This window comes from Phodopus roborovskii, unplaced genomic scaffold (genome assembly GCF_943737965.1).
Source record: "Phodopus roborovskii unplaced genomic scaffold, PHOROB, whole genome shotgun sequence".
NCBI lineage: Eukaryota > Metazoa > Chordata > Mammalia > Rodentia > Cricetidae > Phodopus > Phodopus roborovskii.
The window spans coordinates 4989557-5011129 of NW_026126618.1; the positions used below are offsets into that span (position 1 = coordinate 4989557).

Below are 21573 nucleotides of genomic sequence, written 5' to 3' on the forward strand. Positions count from 1 at the left end.
CATCTCCACTTACAGGCTACCAAGAAAACACTTTTTGAAAGGTTTCACTGTGTAACCCCGACTGACCCTGCAGACCAGGCTGGCCTCAAACTCACAGAGGTCTGCCTTTGCCTCTCATGTGCTGGGATTAAAAGTATGCAACACCACACCAACCAACAAAACAAAAACAAAAACAAAAACAAAAACAAACCCTTATTGGACACTTACAGAGATAGGAAATCTATCCAGGTTGACTACCTTTAAATAAGGCACCCTATATTAGCATCAATTTTTTTCTCTTCCATTCATCAACTGGTAAAATAGCCCAAAGAAAAGGAAATTTAAAGAGACAGGCAGGCAGGCAGGCAGGCAGGCATGAAGAAAAGAAGGAAAGGAGGGAGGGAAGATGGGAGGGAAAGAGGGAGAGAGAGGAGGAGGAGGAGGGAGGGAGGGAGAGAGAGAGAGAGAGAGAGAGAGAGAGAGAGAGAGAGAGAGAGAGAGAGAGAGCGCACCATAACTTTGGATGCTGGATTTGAATATGTACCCAGTAAATAATTTGCATGTGGCTGTCATTTAGGGTTAGGGTGCTGGCTACCTCTCTGTTCATTAGGAAGAGGATTTTCCGGATCTGACAGCCTTTACTTCCACCTGTGGTCCTAAACCATTTCTGCTGCTGACAAAAGCAGCCTCCACCACAGTTTCCTTTGTCACACAAAGATCTGGAAGGAAAGGTAGGCGATCCTGTCACCAACAAGACTGCAATGCATTCTTAACAAAAAGCAGACATAAAGCCTTCCCATTTTACCCAGTTCCTGTGAGAGCTTTCTTAGTTCACGCCAGGTCTTACCCTCTTGTTTTAACACCTTTGTGTTAGTAGGTAGCTCTGGCAGCCATCCTTTAACAGCGAGCAGCCACTCAGAGCAGTGAGGAATTACAAGGTGGCATTAAAAGGTGACCTGCACGCACGAAATGATTCCTTGTGGGGTTTCTCATAGACCTCTCATAGAATGCGGAAGTGTTTATTTATAGAACTTCAGCTATTTCACAGTGAGGTATGTTAAGGGGATAAAATGCCTGAAAGCTAAGATGGCAATGTCGTAGCCGCTGACTTTAATGGTGAAACGTAAAGCCCGTGGAGAAGTGAGGTCAGGCTCCAAAAACGATCGTTCACCTTCAGAAGCGTGATTTGGGGGAGCCAGTGCCATATATGTGGGTCAAAAATTGGAAATGTAGAGAAACGAAACCGAGTCTCTTCAGCAATCTGAAACGCTACAAGTGGACAAGGAGCTGCGCAAATTTGGCATTTTCTTTCTGTAAAGAGCCCGCGAGTAGGTAAGGCTCATCTCATTTTGGGAATTTCCTCATGAACTTTTCCAGAGTGGCACTTGGCAGTCCCTGGTGTAGACAGCTGAGAGTTTGGAGTCGCGCCTGGGCCGGAAGGCCTGGTCGCCTAGCCTCACTGCTAATATAATGGCGGGGAGTGGCAATCCAAAGACCACGCGGAATAAGAAAAGGGTACAGTTACGGTAGATGTCATTTATGGTTCATAACCCGTACGTATCTCTATGGCATTTCATTTGTACCACGCCAACTTTGTAAGAGTTGGAAGTACTTCAACTTGTCCTAAACAATTTCATTCAGAAGATACAATTGCAATATAAGTCCTCATTCCTCATAGCAAAGAGAATGTTTTATTAACCAGACATACACACACACACACACACACACTCACACTCATACATTTGCACACAAGTGCACAAACATGCACACACACTTATAGAAGGTAGAGGAAATTCAAGCCTTTATCATCATCATCATCATTATTATTTCACTTTTGTAACTGGATGCTGCTATGTAGCCCAGGCTGGCCTGGAACTCAACCTCAAAACCCTGACACCTCAGCCTCCTAAACACACAGGGAAACAAAGAGTGTTAGACATTCAGTTCTTCTACAGTATAACTGAGACTGTACTTGTATTACACCTTAGCAATATAAGTACCTAATGCAATAAAATAAAGTGTGGGTAAAGATAAAGGCTATAGTATTTGTTAAAGCCAAAGAATACTGATATTATTTTCACCCCTCTGGTTCTTTAGATGCCAAACCAGAAAAAAAGATCTGTGATTGTATAGTTTTGGGAGTGACAAGGTCTAGCCCTGAACTTTGGGCTTACGTGAGCCTCCTGCTTTGGCTTCCCAAAGAGCGGGGGCTGCAGGCATGATCCACGGTGGCTTACTGTAAGTCATGATCTCAAAGACAAAATAAATTAGTAGCTTTAGAAGAGCTCACATGCTAGCAATGAGAAGTGATTATATATGGCCATTCCATCTGAATGTGCCCGACCACATCTATCCCAGAAGCTAAGCAGGGCCAGGTCTGGCTAGTACTTGGATGGGAAAGGGACTGTATCTGTTTCACTATTTAAGTGTTTTGTATATGACGCCAACAATTGTGACGTTCATAAGAAATATTCGCATCTCTGAAAGTGGAATGAAGCTGACTGTGAGCTCTCAGAATTCCCAAGGGGCAGGGATTTCACTGTGTCCCAGATAAAGCTTTAGCAGGGGCACGGAAACTAAAGGGACTGTGACGGGTTTTATGTTCACGCTGAGCAGAAGATAGCTCTCACGGACATTACAGCGCAGTTGCATTGCGACTCTTGTCTGCAATTTCTTTCCATTTCCACAGGTAGTAAACAGAGAACTTCAATCACACAGAGCAGTGATGTGGGAGCAAGGGCATCCACACTTTGCCACCTACTTTCAATACTGTGCAAAAATTCAGAATCACACCCTTTGTCAAATGACTGGGTTATCAGAGCTTTTACACAAAATTCTGACCGTTCCTCAGGCTGCTCACAGCCCTTTTGATCTAGACGTCCTTCACCGTTAATACCATTTACCTCACTGTATTGTAGTTCACTGCTTTCATACTCAGCTCTCCCTAGCTCTAAATATCTGCGTTCACAGCAAAAGGTTGGCCACTCACAACATCTACCACATGGTATGTGAAAAATTCTGGATCGGGTTGGGTGTGTGCGGTGGCACTCGCCTTTAATCTCAACACTCAGGAGTCAGAGGCAGGTGAATCTCTGTGAGTTCAAGGCCAGCCTGGTCTGCAAAGTGAGTTTTAGGACAGCCAGAGCTACAGAGTGAGATGCTGTCTCAAAAACAAAAACAAAAATTCTGGATCAATATATGACTGAATCAATGGCATTTGAAAAATCCTTATTGAAGGTAATAATGTTAATATTAAAAATAATGGTTAGCCTTGATGATGTCATATATATGCATATATATATATTTTTTCTCTTTCAACCCCCTAACAAATAGGGCCAATATTTATGTATCTTTATACACAGGAAGCTACATTTGTTACAAAAGGCCTTGTCTATGATTATTTCTCAATAGAGGAATTAGGAATTATGTGTATTGTAAATTTTTATTTTCTTTATGCCACGTATTGGCAAGAAGAGAACCCCATAGCCCCTAGAGCAGCAGTTCCCACCTGTGGCTCACTGCTCCTTCGGGGGTCATACAACAGACACCCTGCATGTCGTATATTTATATCATGATTCATAACAGTAACAAAATTACAGTTATGAAGTAGCAACAAAATAATGTTATGGTGGGGGAGGTCGCCACAACAGGAGGAACTGTGTTAAAGGTTGAGAACCACTGCCCCTCGAGTTTCATATAGATTGCTTAGTGTTTTTTTGGTTGATTGCTACCGTGGTTTTATGAAAGGAATACGTAAAGACCAGAATATATTTTAGGATCACCTCAAGAAAAACAAATCCTCTCAGGCAAGCACTGAAAACATTTGTAATCATTCAGATATATTTACAATGGTCAGAGGCACATTTCCTCAGAGAATGCCAAACTATCTTCAGGGCTCCTCATGACTAGATTTCTCTGAAGTTATATAAAGGGAAAATACATAGTGAATTTATTTCCATACGCCCATGGATTGCACTTTGATCACATGCCATTGTCTTTCTTAAACTATTTTTTTCAGAGTAGAGGTGGAATAAAAACTCTTCGAACATTTTTAATGCTATTTTTCTTGGTTTATCAAAAAACAATAGATGTGTATTTCTATTTACTTTCTAATGGATCTTAATAGTAAAATTCCCCGCTAACCTTGACTCCACTCACTTTTTCTCCCCATAAAGAGTGTGTGTGTGAACACAGTGAAGGGGGATGTCCCACAGAGGCCACAAGAGGACATTGGATCCTCTCAAGCTAGAGTTCCGGGCCTTTGTGAGCTGCCCAGTGTGTGTGCTGGGAACCCAGTTCCAGTCCCCTGCAAAGAATAGCAAGCAACTCTAAAACTAACCCCATAAGTTATAAAACTTAAAAAAATAAAAAGCCAAATACCTTATAAATATGAAGGCATATATTTATCTTAAGTACATCATTTATTCCTCAATATAATATAGAATACTGGCTCTGTGCTAATTTATTATGATATATTAGCATTCTTTTTATATTATTTAACTTTCTTACTATAGAAATTTGTATACTTAATTAAGATAAAACTTTAAATATTTTTTTGCCCAGGCTTTGCATTATTTTTCTGTTAAAAAACAAGTTATACTTTTATAATTTTAACTAACGAAAAAAGAGAATGGTGTGTTCTTGTTTACGCAAGTTTATTCTAACTCAAGTCTATATGACTATACAATTTGAAACTCAGTTCAACATCAGAAAAATCAACCAATGCAGTCTGTCAAAATCATAAACAAAAGGAAAAAAAATCTACCTCATCTTCTCAATAGATATGGGGAAAGCCTCTGGCAGAAATCCAACGTCCTCTCAAGAAGAATGAAAACAAGCATGCAGTAAACTAGGACTAGAGAGGCCATCCTCCACACAGCACAGGTCATCGGCACTGGACAGCACACACAATGTGAAGACACGTCCTGTTCTCACTGCCTGTTTAACTTTGTGCCGGAAACCCCAGCCCAGGCAATTAGAACAGACTAAGAAATAAGACATCCAGACTGGTAGACTCGGGATGGAACCCAAGGCCATCCTCAGTGAGGATGAGAGTTGCATCCTGAGAACGGAGAGTTGCACTTGCAGAGAGCCTGAGACCATGTCTCGGCAAACAAAAACAAAATAAAACAAAACAGTGAAGAAAAACTACTCAATGACAATGAACAGTCTGTGGTGAGCATATCGCAAAAATATATTCAGACCTATACCACACGCCATGCAGAAAGTAACTCAAAATGAACCAACAGACCTCTAAACTCGGGGTTAGCGTTCTAAGTTCTTAGGAAAAAACATGGATTAACTGTGACTCTGCTTTAGGCGATGGTTTAGATGTGACACACTTGGAAGCACAAGTAACAACAACAGCAATAAATAATAATAATAAGCTGAGCATGGTGGCAGCTTATTGTCCTAACACTTAGGAGGCAGAGGCAGATGCATTTCTGTATGTTCAAAGTCAGCCTGGTCTACACATTGAGTTCCAGGACAGCCAGGACGACATAGAGACCCTATAGCACAATAAAACAAAACAAAAATAAGTATGTTCGATTTCACTGGAATGAAAATCTGCTGAGCAAAGATTACTATCGAGAAAGTGAAGAGATGTTCTAAATAGAATGACAGGAGAAGGTTCCAGGATCCACAGTGTATGTTAAAAAAAAAAAAACTGTCACAACTCAACAATGGAAAACCAACCCAGCTTTCAGAGGGGGAAACCTACGAACAGACACTCCTTTAAAGGATGACACCACAGGTCCGCAAGCACGTGGAAAGGTCCTCAGTATCTTCAGTCATTCAGACGGATGCCAATCAGAGACACCCTCTTCACATCCACTACAGAGCTGTCACCAAAAGGATAAACAGGATCAAGGGACAGTGAGGACAGAAGAGGCAAAATGGCGTGGCTGCCCGGGAGCAAAGTCTGGCATTTCCTCAAAGAGTTGAAGACAGAGCTGTTGTATGATCCAGACACTTGACTCTCCCCTAGGAACTCATATGAACTGAAAGCATGTTTGCGTAAGACCTTGAACATGAATGCTCAAAGCAGCATTATGCACGGTAACAAAAGAGATGACTCCGCACGACGCCCCTCAATTGGTGGAACATGTAAACAAAATACAGCAAATCCATAGTCCAGTTTCATCCAAACTTAATAGGGAATGAAGTTCCAATACACACTTCAACATGGCTATAGCTTCTGAACATTAAACTCCTCAAAAGAAGCCAGACGCAAAAGCCCATATTCTATTTTTTCCCTTTTCTATGAAATGTACAAAGTGGGAAAAAAATCCATAAAGGCAAAGTAAGCTGGCAACTGCCAAGTGCTTACAACTCAGCAAAATGGGGGAGTGCCTGCTTCATAGCGTTCTTTGAAGAGCGATGAAAAGCTCTGCAACTGTATTAGAGTTTGTACAGCATCTTACCTATACTGCAAACCATAGTGCTATAACCCCAAAAAAGATGAAAATGGCAAATCCTTTGGGAATATTATCTCAAAAAGGGAACAGAGCTGCTACAACAGTCTCTTCTAAACAAACTCAAAAGGCAGGTACGGATATCCGTAGAGGGATTACACGCTGACTGTATTTCTTTTCTAGTTTCGGTCTTGAAGCTGGCTGTTAAAAAAAAAAAAAAAAAAAAAAAAAAAAAAAAGCCATGTCTTTGAAGGAAACTGGTGCTTTAGCTACCTGTGGCTGCTGTTTCTGGCCACATTCAGATGATCGCAAATTTCTTAATGGTTCCGTCAGAGCTGCCAAGCGAATGGAACTTTTAAGTGAGTTACTTCCACCTTAATCTTTCCTAACAGCATGCCTAAAAATAAATGCAGATTACATTCTACAGAACTCACGAAGAAACAGGCAATTTGCTACTATTAAGAGAAGCCTTTGAATAAATCAATTCAACAACAAGAAACTGTGGAAGAAAATATGCCCTAGCAAACTAGCTTCTCGGGCTACAGTCCGAGGCTCATTTATCTTAAACAAGTCAACTTCTGTGACGCCCTCTGCACTGTATAGAACACTGAGTGACAGACAGATGGACGGAGCTGTCAAGGAAGAGGGGAAACGGTGGGAATTGCGGACTAGAATGAATTAAGAAGGGGGAGGGGGTGAGAGAGAATGCAAAGTAGTTGGTAGCAAGGAATTTTCCTTTAAAATAAGCCAAAGCTATGTGAGCACATTGAACAAGAGTCGTTGAGGTGAAAAGTACTTAGCAAACCACCATGTTCTCATAGACTTTACCTGGCCCCCCACTCATTATAATAACTCATCTAAATCCTAAAAGGCGTTGAGCAAGACCCTACAAAACCTTCCTTCAGCCTCGCGTCAAACTGCCTAACAGAAATCGCTTACAAAATGAGTTCTATTCACTCTCTTTCTCTCTCTTTCTGTTCCATTCTTGTGTAACACTGGAAGACAAGAGCATGTGGAAAGATGCATGTAGCTAATTCCACTGTAACTCTTCCCTCCTGAGAGCGCGCGACTAAATGGCTGCTAAGAAACTGACATTGAGGTCTTCCTTTTCTTTCCTCAAGGAGATTACATCATGAGCAGCTATTTTAAGTGTTCGTGGGAAGGCTTAAAAACAAAATCCTCTCGAAGGCATCAGTGTGCTGAGATGGGGGCCTTTCGGGGAGTCCGTCTTGTGTGTTGCCGCAGATGTGCTGGGAGAAGTATGAGCTGGAAGTGTGATGTCAAATGAAGAAACCAATGCTTAACAGGGCTCCGCAGGCACTCGAGAGAGCTGAGCAGCCACTAGCAGCTGTCCCCAGCACTGAGCTAGGTGGCCAGGCACTAGTTTGAAAGACGTTTATAAGTAACTGTCTACTGAGGGGCTTTCTTAGACAAAGCACTATAGGAGATTGCATGGGAAATGTACCAGTATTTATCCAATTACAAAAACCAACTTTTGCTCTATGTTTGCAGTTGAAGAGACTGGAAGGGATAGAGCCAGCTTCCTATTCTAAAGCAATGAGGTCTCAGATACACTAGAAGAGATGCCAAGAGCACGTTGCTCGACGGCCATTGCCTGCATGAGGATCTAAAGCCAGACAATGGGTACACACTTGCCCGATTCGCTTGCACAATTTGGTCAAATAACGCATCTGTAGACAGAAAATTTTAACTTAGTATTCATAAATATTTTCTGAAGTCTACTGGGAGCCAAAAATAAATAAATAAATGATAACCAGTTCTCTGCCATGCAAGGAGTAATGCAGGGTCCCCTCCTAAATCATTCTTATCTAAACACCTCTTCAAAGCCTCCTGGGCTTTGCAGTTTTGAGTTCAGTGGTGTTTTTTGCATTTTTATATCAGAGGGAAGGTCAAGCACCTGGTGATACTACCATGAGGAAGCTCTCAGAATTACTTTTGCAAAAGTAAGTGTAAGACAGTCCAAACTCATTTATCTTTATAAAGCATGTTGAAATCCCATCTTTAGAAGTAAATTCTTAAGATTTTTTTTCTCCTTCTGTTTTTTTTTTTTTTTTTTTTTTTTTTTTTTGCTTTGTTTTGTTTTGTTTTTGTTTTTTAGTCTGGGTCTACACCACTTAGCTCTGGTAGACACAGAGCTTCCTAGGCCTGGACTGACCTTACCCTGTGGTCCCCCCATCTCCCCCTCCCAGAATGATGGGGTGTCAGGTTGTACACAACACACTCAACCTTTTTATTCTTCTTATTCTTTAGAGACAGTCTCACAGTGGACCCCAGGCTGATCCTGAACAGTGGTATTCATTCAGTCCTCCTGCCTTAGAGCCCCAAGAGGCTGAGTCTTCAGGCACCAACCATGTCCGGCTTCAAGTAGCCTTGAAAAAAAGAAAAAAGAAAGGAAGGAGGGAAGGAAAGGAAAGGAAGGGAAGAAGAAAGGGGGGAAAGGAAGGGAAGAGAGAGGGGAGGGAGCAAGAGGGAGCCAGAGAGAGACAGAGACAAACCGAGACTATAGCATATAGCTCAGTCTGAGCACTGTAGCAATGACCAGAGACCCTGTCTTCACACCCTAACACCACAGAACCAAAAGAACCACTTCACAGACAGGAATGTTAAATTATCAGAACCAGTAAGACGCTGTAGCAATTCAAATGAAAAAAGTTTAAAATATACACATATTTAGGCAAATACAAAAATACAGAGTGCTGATGTAAGCTAGGCAGCTAGGCATGGTGGCTCAGACCTAAAGTCTCAGCACTTGGAAAGCTGAGGCAAGAGGGTTGCTTCGTGTTAGAGGCAAGCATGGGCTTTGAAATAATCACTTGCATTCTTTCAACATAACTTATTCTCAAATACAGCTGATGTGGGCTTCCATGGATAAGAAACATGTGAATTATTGGTTTTCTATAACGTCTAGAGATGTAAAACAGCTCAATGATAATGAAACTCAGAACCAACCCCGAATGGTTTACTAGCTAGGACACTAGCAAGTAGGGTTCGCTCCCCCATTTAAGAGTTTTCTCACTCATCAGAAGGACTCTGACTAATGACATAGAGGAGAGGCAAAGAACGGCCCTTCAGGGAGTGAGGGTTCCAAGTGAAGGCTATCTGGGCCTCTCCAGTCCACAACTACAAACAGATGTACTCGTGATCCCTGGCCTCAAAAAGGAGAGACTTGCTTTGTCCTATTCGATTCTCCACAAAGCAGAAGAGCATCTCACTCTTAAATAATCTCACAATTATTTAAGAGCCCAACATTTAAATTGCTCTGTTCACTTACATATAAAACAAAAACTCATGGTATCGAGCCACTACTATATTTTTAAAACAAGGAGAATAATTAACTCCTTTCATTTTGGATTTTAAAAAACTGAGTGTGTTTGGGCTGGAGCAATAATTCAGCTGACAAGAGCACTAGAACTAGCTAGAAATAGCTGTGTAGGCTGGCCTCAAACTCATGGAGACCCACCCCCCCCACCCCCACCCCAGTGCTGGGATTAAAGGCGTGTGCCACCACCACTGGTCAAAACCAGTGTTTTAAGTGCACAGATAGAAAGGGTTTGTGCGCAACCAATGAGTTTCTTATGTTCTCCATCCCTACGTGCTGGATACTTACTTGTGGCAGGTGTGGAAAACTGGCCAACTTTCCTGTATTCCCTGACTCTCAAAATGGCCTGGCTTCACCACAGATCTGAGGCAACTCAGTCCTGAAGCATTCTGTTCTTAAAAAAAAAAAAAAAAAAAAAAAAAAAAAAAAAAACCAAACAAAAACAAAGGGTGTGTGTGTACCTACATGCATGCCTACACACAGGAACATGCATGCCTCAACACAAGTGTGGTGGTCAGAGGACAACTTGTAGGTACTGGCTCTCTCATGTGGGTTTGAGAGATCAGATTCAGGCCATAGCTAGGCAGGCAGCGTCCTCTCCCACTGAAATCTCTCACCAGCTCCCAAAAGCTTTTAAAGGGCAAACTCCCTTGGGACACACTCTGAACCAGCTTGGGCCAAGTGGATCCCTTGGAATCTATTCTGTAGGTATTACAAACGGGGGTTTAGATTGGGAACTCAAAAGTAAGACTACTAAAATCCAAGCCTTTCTACCACTTTTTGAAGTTTTGACATTGGAACAAATTATCTAAGCCCTCTGGGCCTTGGTTTAATTCATTCTGAAACTGGGCAATGCCAATTATTCCTGCCTTCTAATAAGGTTTTTGTGTGAACCAAGTTAATTAATATTTATAACGGTGCATAGAACAACGGATGGCATGCTGTAGAAGCTGTGTGATATAATCACTACTATTGTTATTATTCACCATCATCCCATGGCAGGTCCATATTGCAGCAGAGACACTCAGATATGCACTAATACAGTCTTTACGGAGAGCACCCTGGTCATGCCGACCGAATTCGCCAAACAACTGTAGGGATCTCATGCCCACTTCACATGCGAAGCTAACTGCCAGCCTTCTCTGCAGTTTTCAATTAATGGCTAAGGTCTTCAACATCCTGCCACACATGTATCAACTGGAGGAAAAAATAGTGCAGATTTACTGATAGTCTATTATTCTTAGTTACTGGAAAGTCACAGAAACTGAAGCCACTGTTCCCTGCAAGCAGCCTATAATGGGTGGAGAGAGATAAGCATTTTGGTTCTCACACAGGGGTGCAGAAGGCTCAGCACTTCCTGCAGAGATTTGCATTGGCCCCATTCATGCTTTTTCCTACGTGTCAGTCAAGGACTGGTCTTGGCAAATTAATGAAGGGGGCAACGTCTGTCTTTGGCCCCTTTCCTCTCCGACTAAGACATTGCTTTCAGACCCTCCAGAAGCCCAGTCCTCCTCCAAGCAACTCTGCCTCCAGTGGAAGGATTAAGACCCGGTATTTCTAATCTCTGCTGCTAGGGTTTTCACTAATCACCTAAAGTGTTATTTTCACCAAGAGCTCTGGAACCTGACACATCACTAGAGTTGGAAGAACAGAGCTCTCCTAGAAGCATCAGGGTTCAAGCTAGAGGAAAGGATGGCCTCAACCAGGAACCCATTTTCATTCTGTTGTTGTAATCACTTTTCCTTCTCTACCTGTCCGCACAGCCCACACTTTCCGATACAAGCTGTTTGCTTTAGTGCTCTGGTACAGCCCAAAAAAAGAACTGCACAGCTGTCTGTTTTCCTTGCCTTCCTCCTGCCTGTATTATCAGGCAACGATGGGGACTCCCTTCAACCTATTTTGTTCACCCTGACAGAACGTTTCAAGCTCCTTTTCCACCACTCCTCATGAAGTTGTCTTCCCCACAGAGCTCTTACTTCTGTGACATTAAAACACACAAGCTCTGATGGGAAAGGGCATGTTTTGTTTTCTAATGAAAAGACAACTTTCCCTCAAAGAACTTCCTATTCATGGGTTGTAGTATAGCACTGCTGTGATTTTGCCCCACAGAAGAAGAATAGATTCCAACAGGTTAGCTAGCCTGTCGTTAGAATTTCTGTTTTCATGCCTTTAGAAGCTAATGCTTTTCTCTAAGAGGGATACAGTAGCTCCTCAGAAATTAATCAGTTTTTCTTCCCATTTGGTCTTAAGAGGGTATATGGCTTCTTTCCACTCTAGGTAATCTGTTAGAGCTAAACAGAGGCCTGCCAGACTGTCACCACCACCACCAAGTGTGCATTCTTCTTGGCTCACAGGCTCTGTTCTTTTCACAAAGGTTTTTATGTTTTAATGATAATAATATTCATTTTTTTCTACTGGAATTCAAGGTTGCACAGTAATGTAAATAACCATGTGTATGTATATAAATTACCACAGACAAGAAAACTACTCTATTTTTTAAATCCAACCATTTCTCTTTTTAAAAATATTTATTATGTATACAGTGTTCTATCTGCATATATGCCTGCACACCAGAAGAGGGCACCAAATTTCATTGCAGATAGCTGTGAGCCACCATATGGGTGCTAGGAATTGAACTCAGGACTTCTGGAAGAGCAGCCAGTGCTCTTAATCTCTTAGCCATCTCTCCACCCAACCATTTCTTAATATGAAGTCATAAAACATGTTTCCCATTGACTTACACGATTGTTTTCTGTAGGATCTGGTGATCACTCAGAAAGGATATTAACTAGCTGCCTATAGCTGAACTACAAAGATGGAGGCCTTGACATTGCACTATTTTTTAAGGACTCCAAAAGTTTTTTGAAAGTTGTCTAAGCCAATCTTCATCTAATACTGAGATATTCTGTAATATCTTAGGGCTGGAGAGATGGCTCAATGGTTAAGAGCATGTATTGCTCATGCAGAGGACCCAAATTTGGTTCCCACCACCCATTTAGAAGTTCACAACTGCTTATAACCCCAGCTTCTTCTTCTGGAGACTGCAGGTATCAGCACTCACATGTGTACATACCCATATGCAGACACACACACACACACTTAAAAATAAAATCTTTTAAAATCTACATTTAAAAATCTACAAATAAATGATTGTTCAGTCACAAGTGTTTGACACTATCTGTAACCAGATTCCCACCATCTCTTGCCATGACCAATGTCCTCAGTCACATGACAGAAGACCACTAAAAGCCAAAATGAACCAATTAAAAAGAAAGAAACTTTGCTATCCTAGGCCTATCTTCTGACAGTCTGAAAGGCAATCATGCCTGATTTTTAGCCCCATCTAAATTCTTATTGTGCAGTTTCAAATATGAAAAGATAATTCCTTTTCCTTAGCTATCTGCTTTTAATATACAATTACTGTAACAAAACTACACAGCTCATAATGAACACACTGGTCTAGTCACTCCTCCAAATGACTTGTTTCAAGTTTGCACAAGTGGAGGATTGTGCTAAAAATGAGTAGAAAATAGGTTAATTTTAGTGGTAAATAGACATGTGTGCAATTATAGAAACTTTGGCTGGGAGGTGGTAGCACAAGACCCAGACAAGACAGAGAGACCTCTGAGTTCAATGCCAGCTGGTCTACAGTGAGACCCTGTTTAGTGGAGGGGGACTCCCTTTGGACATTGAAAGAGAAAAGTATTCTTGACATTAACAGAGGTGTTTCTGAAACTCCTACAATATTTAAATACCTCGAGTAATTACAAGTTGTGGTTTTGTGGTCAAGATTCATTTCTCATTTTCCAATTAGACACCCAGACAGCAGTGTTAGATGACCTCTTCAGTGCATAACTCTGTCTTCTTATTCTTTATCTAGTTCATGTTTATGTACTGAATAGGAGTTATGTTTAACTTATTACCAAAGTTTCCTTTTTCTGTTTGTTCTCCAGGGAAGACCTAGTTTTACTTGCACATTTTTCACGAGCATCAAATAGTGGGTGATCTTTCAAGCTTGAACAGCAATAGTTGTATCGCTGAGGAAGGATTTCTTGTTTCAAACTGTCTGGGTAATGATTTACAGCTATTTTTGGTAATTCTCAAAATGACAGCTCCTTGAATTTTTCTATGTGCAGAAAAATTTGCTGTCCCAGCGTCTTCAGACCCTGGGAGGTCCGTTTCAGTCCTTGGCAGATGGGAACAAAGAAATGCTCCAGAAGGAACAGACCTGTCAATATTACCCTGTGATACACATGAATGTTTGACGAGGTTACCCCAAAATTTCTGTGCTTCCCTGAGGCCTAGGATTTGTGGGATAGAATAGCATATGAGTTGGGTGAAATTTTGTATAGGGTTTGGACTGGACTTGATAAACTAGATTCTTGGCAACGGTTGAGTTCTTGTAAAGAAAAGTAGCAATACCTTTCAACCCCATTTTCATATAACCCTTGATAAATGGATGTTAAAATTACAAATGTTATCAGAAAATACAGGTGGTAACACTGGCTGCTGGATGACATAAACTGGGGGCGGGGGTGAAAAACCAATAAAAGAAGAAGGGAAAGAAAAATAAATTATTAGGAAAGAAGGAAGAAAGCAGGAAGACTTTTTCTTGAAGGTGAATAAAAGAAAGTGTAGCTAATACACGTCCCAATTATTTCTTTACTTAAAAATCTTTTATGTGTCTGCATTATCTACAGGATAAATTCCAGACTCTTGGAGCTGACATTTAATGAATGCCATGATCATTCTAGACCAATCCTGTGTCTTTAGTGCACACTCTAGTTCATTTATTGACTATCCTTTGGCCAACCCTTTGCAATTCTCATCATCTTATTCCCATCACTGATGGAATCTTGCGTAAGCCTTCAAGACCCAGCCTCAAAGTCCACCCTTGCTCATAGATTTCCATTATGCCTTGGTTTATATGTTGTTTACATGGCCTGGGAAGTTTCTTCTCAGCTTGTTAGAAATGCAGCCCACCCATCAAGGCCAGATCAAACCCCATGCCTTCCTTAATGCCCTCCACATCTGCCAACCTATGATCAATTTATAAACCTTTTGAGTCCCAAGTATCGATTTCATCCTTTTGCATTTATTATGTTGCATTTTCCTATGTAAATCTCTTTGCTCCAATTGTACTAATCCTTACCTTCATAAAAATTTTTTAATTATGTGTGTATGTATGTATGCATACATGCTTATGCTGGTGCACACACTTGAGTGCAGGTGCCTGAAAAGGCCAGAGGTGTTGGATTTCTCTGGAGCTGGAGGTACAGGCACTGTGAGCTTCCTGACATGGTTGCTGGGAATTGAACTTGGGTTGGGTCCTCTTGGAAAGCAGTATAAGCTCCTAACCACTACTCTGTCTCTCCAACCACCCAAACACTTTTGTTGTTTTGTTTTGCCTGTATGTATACCACATGCCGTGTCTGCTGCCCACGAAGGCCAAAAGGTGTTAGCTCTCTGGGACTGAAGTTATAGATGGTTGTGAGCAGCCATGGAGATGCTGGGAATCAAACTTCTACAAGAGCAGCCAGTGCTCTGAACCACTGGGCCAGCTCCCCAGCAACCACCAACTCCCCATCCTTTCTTAGAGAAAAGAAATGCTGTGCCTTGAGAAATGGTCCTGCAGTTAAAAGTGTCTTGAGGACTTTTCCAGAGGACACAAGTTCAGTTCCCAGGTCAGGAGGCTCACAATAGCCTGTAACTTGAGCTCTAGGAATCCAGCATCCTCTTCTGGCCTCTGAAGGCACCTGAACATGTGACATGTATTTGCATAAGCAAAAATAAACAGAAAGGCGATGCTCTGTGTACCAAACTCAGTGTACCATACTGACTGCCCCTTCTAGATCATCAATACATATTCATTGACTGACTGACATGATTTTGTTGCCTTTATGCTGAATTGTTTTAAATACTGTTTTTCAAGAGAAACTTGCAGATTCATATTCACAGACCCCATTCAGAGCTGCTTTATCAAGTTTCATATCTTTGGTCACTGTATCAGTATCCATGGTAATTCTTACTAGGTGATACTAACTTTATCAGTGAAATAAGGGCCAAATGTATCTCCTTAAGAATGCTACCAAAGCATTCTTCTCTGAGATGACCTTCAAGGATTCAATTATGGGTTCAATGCCCAGTAATTATGACAAAAATGTATTAAAAGTTTTAGCAAATTTCTTTGGTCCTTCAAGTAATTTTCCTTCTAGAAAATACATTTAAGAGAAATAAAGAGTTACACAGATACTTTAGCTACAGGGATAGTAGTCACTGTAGTAGTGAATGTATCAATAGCTTAAACCTCTATGATTAAAAACAAGTAGGTAATTGCTCAAGTAAACTGTTACTCATATAAGCGAATGTGTTCTATACACAAATACTAAAGAAAGTGTACAGATATTCTTTTCCTTTTTTTTTTTTTTTTTTTTTTTTGGTAGAGGTCTGGAGATTGAACCTGAGGTCTTGCACATGCTAGGCACACACTCTACCACAAATCTACATGTTCTAACATGTTATGTAGAACAAGTCCTTAATTGCATCTTAAGGCACTAGATATTATATGTGTGTGTATGTATATATTCAAATGTTGATATATTTTTTGAAAAGATTACAAACTTCTAAATTTTCTACAGTAAAGATGAATTATTTTATACTATTTTTTTTAACTAAGGATACTAAAACTAACTTAAACACTTAGCCAGTATCACAGAATTGCTCAATTAACAGTCATAGATCCTATAGCCAAGAAAAGCATTTTTTTTTTTTTTTTTAGTTAATCCCAAGACAAAAGAATTATTCCTCCTGCTAGCTAACTTCTTCAAAAAAAAACAGTGAATTAGTGTCTTCCTGCTAAAGGCAACTGGTGCTAAGAGATGAAGAGAGAATTTCTTCCTTAGCGACACGGCCCCTGCTCACAGCTCTGACTTGACGTTGTTTTCTGTAGGTGCACGGGAAGTGTATGTGCAAACACAACACAGCAGGCAACCACTGTCAACAGTGTGCTCCATTGTACAACGACCGGCCCTGGGAAGCGGCAGATGGCAGAACAGGGTCTCCTAATGAGTGCAGAAGTAAGTATCGACCTCCACTACTCAAAAGCCGTCTTTGTGGAATACGCTTATCTGTGAATTCCTTGTTATCTCTTGAAACACAATATAGAGTGGTGGGTGACACCGCTATACACAGACACTGCCCAGCAGGACTCCAAGCCCTGGAAACAATTTGCAGAGCTGCCAATAGTACTGAGTGGCCAAGGGTGTGCTGTCTGCTTGCTTGGACACTTGTGGGACCTAAATGCTGTCCTTGAGGACTTGACGTGACACCAACATGAGAAGGCACGTTAAGGGTTACAGCGTGAAACTGCTCTCGTGGCTGCGATACTGGATGTTAACCACGAAACACTCTTTTAAACTCAGTTCACAGAACCAACCGAGAGAGCAGATGGCGTCAGTCCTGTTTTAGAAATCAGGGAACTGAGGCGCTGTAAGGTCTGGTGTCTGGCCACAGTTAAGAAAAGAAGGAATAAGGACTTGATCCCCAGACTTCAGGGTTCATACTTTCCCCACTGATGGATCAGACCTGAAATTTAACCAGCATGTCAAGGAGGGGGGTTGTTTTTACTGGGACTAATTTTGAGTTTGCATTTGGAGAAGGGAAGACAGGACATGGGGAATGAACCATTTTTTCTATTTGCTTTACGGAGTTCAGAGTCTGGTCCAAGGGTAGCAGGCTATCATTCAAGGGGGCAGATGTTCTGAGAAACACGTGTGCCCACAGAAATGTTTCCAGCCCAAGCCTGTTTTAGGAGGATTTTTAAATCTTGTATCTACTCATGTTTGTGCTGTGCCACGTTCTCAGGAACAGCATTTAGGTCCCCCAAAGTGTCCAAGCAAATAGGACATTGTTACCCACTCAATCCTACTGGCAGCTTTGAAACTGTTTATTTCATGAATAAAGCTCCAAAAAGTCTCTGTCCAGGCACAATCTGGAATCAGAACAGATTTGTTTCTAAGAAATATAAAGGATTTCCTCTAAGCATAAATCTCAAACTATCGTATGCCTTTTAAAGATACGAGCCTGGGAAAGACATCATGACATATCAAGGAAACAATGAAAAATAATAGCACTAGCATTTTCAAATACAGCTGACTTCCGGGACAAGGGTGGGGAAGTCTGCATTCTTACCCTAAATCACTTATCAAGAGAATCTAAAGAATTTCTCCTAAATTCCTAGAGTGCCATTCTGGTCCTTTCCATGGAAACCCACTGCCTATTTAAATACACAGAGACACAGAGACATGTCACTGGGAGCTATAGACTGATACGCTTAGAGATGCCACTGAGGAATTATTACAGAAGGAGCATGAGGCCTCCTCTATAAACCAAGGCTTCAGTAGCAAACTTCCGTATAGTGACCAAACGACAACAGCTGACAAATGTCACTCCACAGACGGTAACTTAAACCAGACCTGATGGCTCAGGCCTGTGATCTCAGTTATTTGGAAGGCTGAGGCAGGAGAATCCCAACATGAAAGCCTGCCAGGGCTATAAAGTGACTTCAAGGATAGCCTAAGCAAGTAAGTGAGGCTCTATCTCAAAATAAAAAGTAAAAAGGTGGGCCAACAATATGTCTCAACTTGTAAAGGTGCTTGCCTCGAAGCCTGAGGACCTGAGTTCAATCCCCAGGCTCCACACAGTAGAAGAAAAAGAGAACGGAGTTCCAGCTAGAAACCACATGGAAGAACGGATCCCTGAAAGTCGTCCTTTGATATCCAAATGTGTGCGGCGGTGGCGTACATGCACACACTCCCAGATCACTAGCATGTGTTAAGTCCTGGGTTTAATCTTAGTTTCACAAGAGAAAGATACTACTTTGGCTCTGTCCACTGTCTACCAGATGTTTCTTTCTAGGCTCATGGATGAGCATGAATTATGGTTTGTGTCAGCAATATACCTTGCATTTTTCAAATAATGCCAAGAGTCTTAGGTTTTCTCCACTGAGACAAGAGATCTACTGATCCTCAGAAGGCAGCAGGAATAGAAATGGCCAAGTGTCACCATCAAAGAGAAAAACAGGTGACCTCTCAAATATTTTTCCAAAAGAAATGCCAACCACACTCTATGGGTGCCCAGAATATCGTTACTGAATGGACATATCTCGACTTTGATAAATGCTTTAGTTTCTTTTCCTGCTGCTGTGATAAAATACTCCGACAAAAGCCATGTAAGGGTTACAGTTCAAGGGCACAGTCCATCGTGGCAGGGAAATCTAGTGCAGGAGCTTGAAGCAGGTGACCTCATTGCATCCAGTCAGGAAGCAGGCAACGGGGAATGCGTGCTGGTGCTCAACTGTTGTCTCCATTTTGCACAATCCAAAATCCATGCCCAAGAATCGGCCTGGACCACAGTTATGATGGGTCCTCCCACACCAGTTAACATAATGAGGATAATCTCCAGGCATGCTGAGGCCAGTTTCCCAAGTGATCTAGATTCTGTCCAGTTAACAATTAACTCTAGCCATCACAATGACCTTCGCGCATATACTAACACTTTAAAATACCAACATACAATGAAAAGCAGAAGTCTAGATAAGAGGCATAAAAGTGGAGCCCTGGGTAAGGGAAAGCGAGACAGTTCTTAGGACATCCCTTCCTGTATTCAATTTATTCTTGTGCTACATCCTCGCCAATAAATTTAAGTTTAACAATGACTTTATCCTGTTTTACCTCTTAAGCATGAGAGAACCTGCTGCAGTGATTCTTATGTCCCTCCTGTGCTGTTTTGTCGCCAGCCTGCAAGTGCAATGGGCATGCCGACACCTGTCACTTCGACATCAACGCGTGGGAGGCGTCGGGGAACCGCAGCGGCGGCGTCTGCAACAACTGTCAGCACAACACTGAAGGACAGCACTGTCAGCGCTGTAAGCCCGGTTTCTACCGTGACCTCAGGAGACCCTTCTCTGCCCCAGATGCTTGCAAAGGTAAGCATGGTGCCTAAGGCCATCTGTCCAAACGAGATACGTCTTACTGTCCTTCCCTTTGCTGGCCCAGGGGAGAAAGTTACGAAACCCTCAGACAGTACACTCGGAGATATCAGCTAATTTACTATCAATAGGAGCCAAGAAGTCTCAAGCTGTTCGGTCAAAACAGTCCAATATTCGTGAAGGGAATCTCCCTTTCTTCCCCCGATAAAGAAGTATCCTTAGCGGCACAAGGGAACATGAAACCTAGTCAGAGCGATGAAGAAGGGAGAGACAGGGTACACAGTAAGTGAAGATTCGCTGATGGAATCGAGGGGCCACCTGCACTCTGGCTGTGTTACCGTTCACCTGAGCAATGACCTCGGACGCCTGAAAAACACCAAGGGTGTTCATGCCATGATGAGGGCATTTCAGTTGACACTGCTCAAGTGTACCCTGCTATCATCACTAATGCAGGGCATAATAATTTCATGTTCTCTCTTAAAACACTGGATGCACAGGCTAGGTTCTGCTTCTCGGCTGGCATAGCTCCCGGAAGTTCACTTGAAGAGAGAGGACAGAGTTTTAAAAGGTCTGCCTCTCGTGTGTGCCATTACCACAAGTGAGTATGGAGCACTCAGATGGAGCCAAAGCATTGCCCACTGGGATGCAACGCTTCAGTGACCACGATGGGATCCGCAAGCCTCTCAATGGCAGTCAGTGATCACGCCCTTTATTTTTTACTGAGGACTCCAAATCAATGACTGGGGATCAACATAATGGGCTGCAGCACTCTGGGACACTGCCACCCACCCCTCTCCACCCTACTCTAACCCACTCCAGCCCCCTTTTAAAAGGAAAAGAACAAATTGCTCTTTAAAACTCCGTATCTTAGCCAGTTGTGGTGGTAGACACTGGTAGGATTTGCTGAGGGAGGCAGAGGCAGGAGGATCATGAGTTTGAGGCCAGCCTGGGCTAAAAATTACATGTTTGAACTTTAGGAAGAGGTTGAAATCACCAGCTTCGTCTCCTAAGCGGTGGAGGGTAGAGAACAGCTCATCTTTCCCCCCACTCAGAGTACTCCACTAAGAACCCTAATTTAGCCCAGATCCTTGCTGTATTCAAACCCCCATTTTAACAGGTTTAAAACACATCTAGGTGATTTTACTGCCATTTACTGGCTGTTGCTGGTCCTATGTCAGTTATTAAAAACCCTTTGCTCTTCAATCTCTTAAACACAAAATTCTTCCTTGTAATACTGAAATGAGAACTAAGATACAATAAACTCATAAGATAAAGTGTTAAACACATTATCCATGCTATAGAAACACATGTACTATGTCAAACATGTTTGCACCTGGGACTGGAGAGATGGTGCAGTAATTGAGAGCACTGGTTGCTCTTCCAGAGGACCTGGGTCTGATTCCCAGCACTGACATGGTAGCTCACAATCATCAGGGACTCCAGTTCCCGAGGATCGGATGCCCTCTACTGTCTTCTGTGTGTACTGCACACATACGGTACACACACACACACACACACACACACACACACACACACACACACACACGAGATAAAAATAAATCTTTAAAAAAAAACTAGTCACATCTTCAAAGTCCACTGTACTATTGGGAGTAAACAAAAAATTCTTATCTATATGTGCTGACTAAAAGGACGGTTCTTGTATTATACAGGGCGGCTCACCTCATACATAAACCTCTCTCGTTCCACTTCAGTGAGAGTTAGCAAACTAGTGATCCTCCAAATGTCACCCCTGGGGCAGTATCAGCAGTGTCAACAAGGAAACATCAGGTGTGCAAATGCTTAGGCACCAACACATAACAGCAGATTCAGAAAGTGTTGATGGGACTCGA

The 21573-nt window shown here is 42.0% G+C and overlaps 1 protein-coding gene across 3 annotated transcripts in view; it reads left to right on the forward strand.

The window, feature by feature from the left end:
- Positions 1-21573, forward strand: part of Ntn4 (netrin 4) — a 94870-nt gene that overhangs the window by 40150 nt on the left and 33147 nt on the right. For all 3 annotated transcript variants that reach the window (XM_051206283.1, XM_051206284.1, XM_051206285.1), the window contains 2 exons: positions 16685-16811; positions 19532-19720. In XM_051206283.1, the coding sequence (XP_051062240.1) occupies positions 16685-16811; positions 19532-19720 (316 nt within the window). The remainder of the gene's footprint in view (positions 1-16684; positions 16812-19531; positions 19721-21573) is intronic.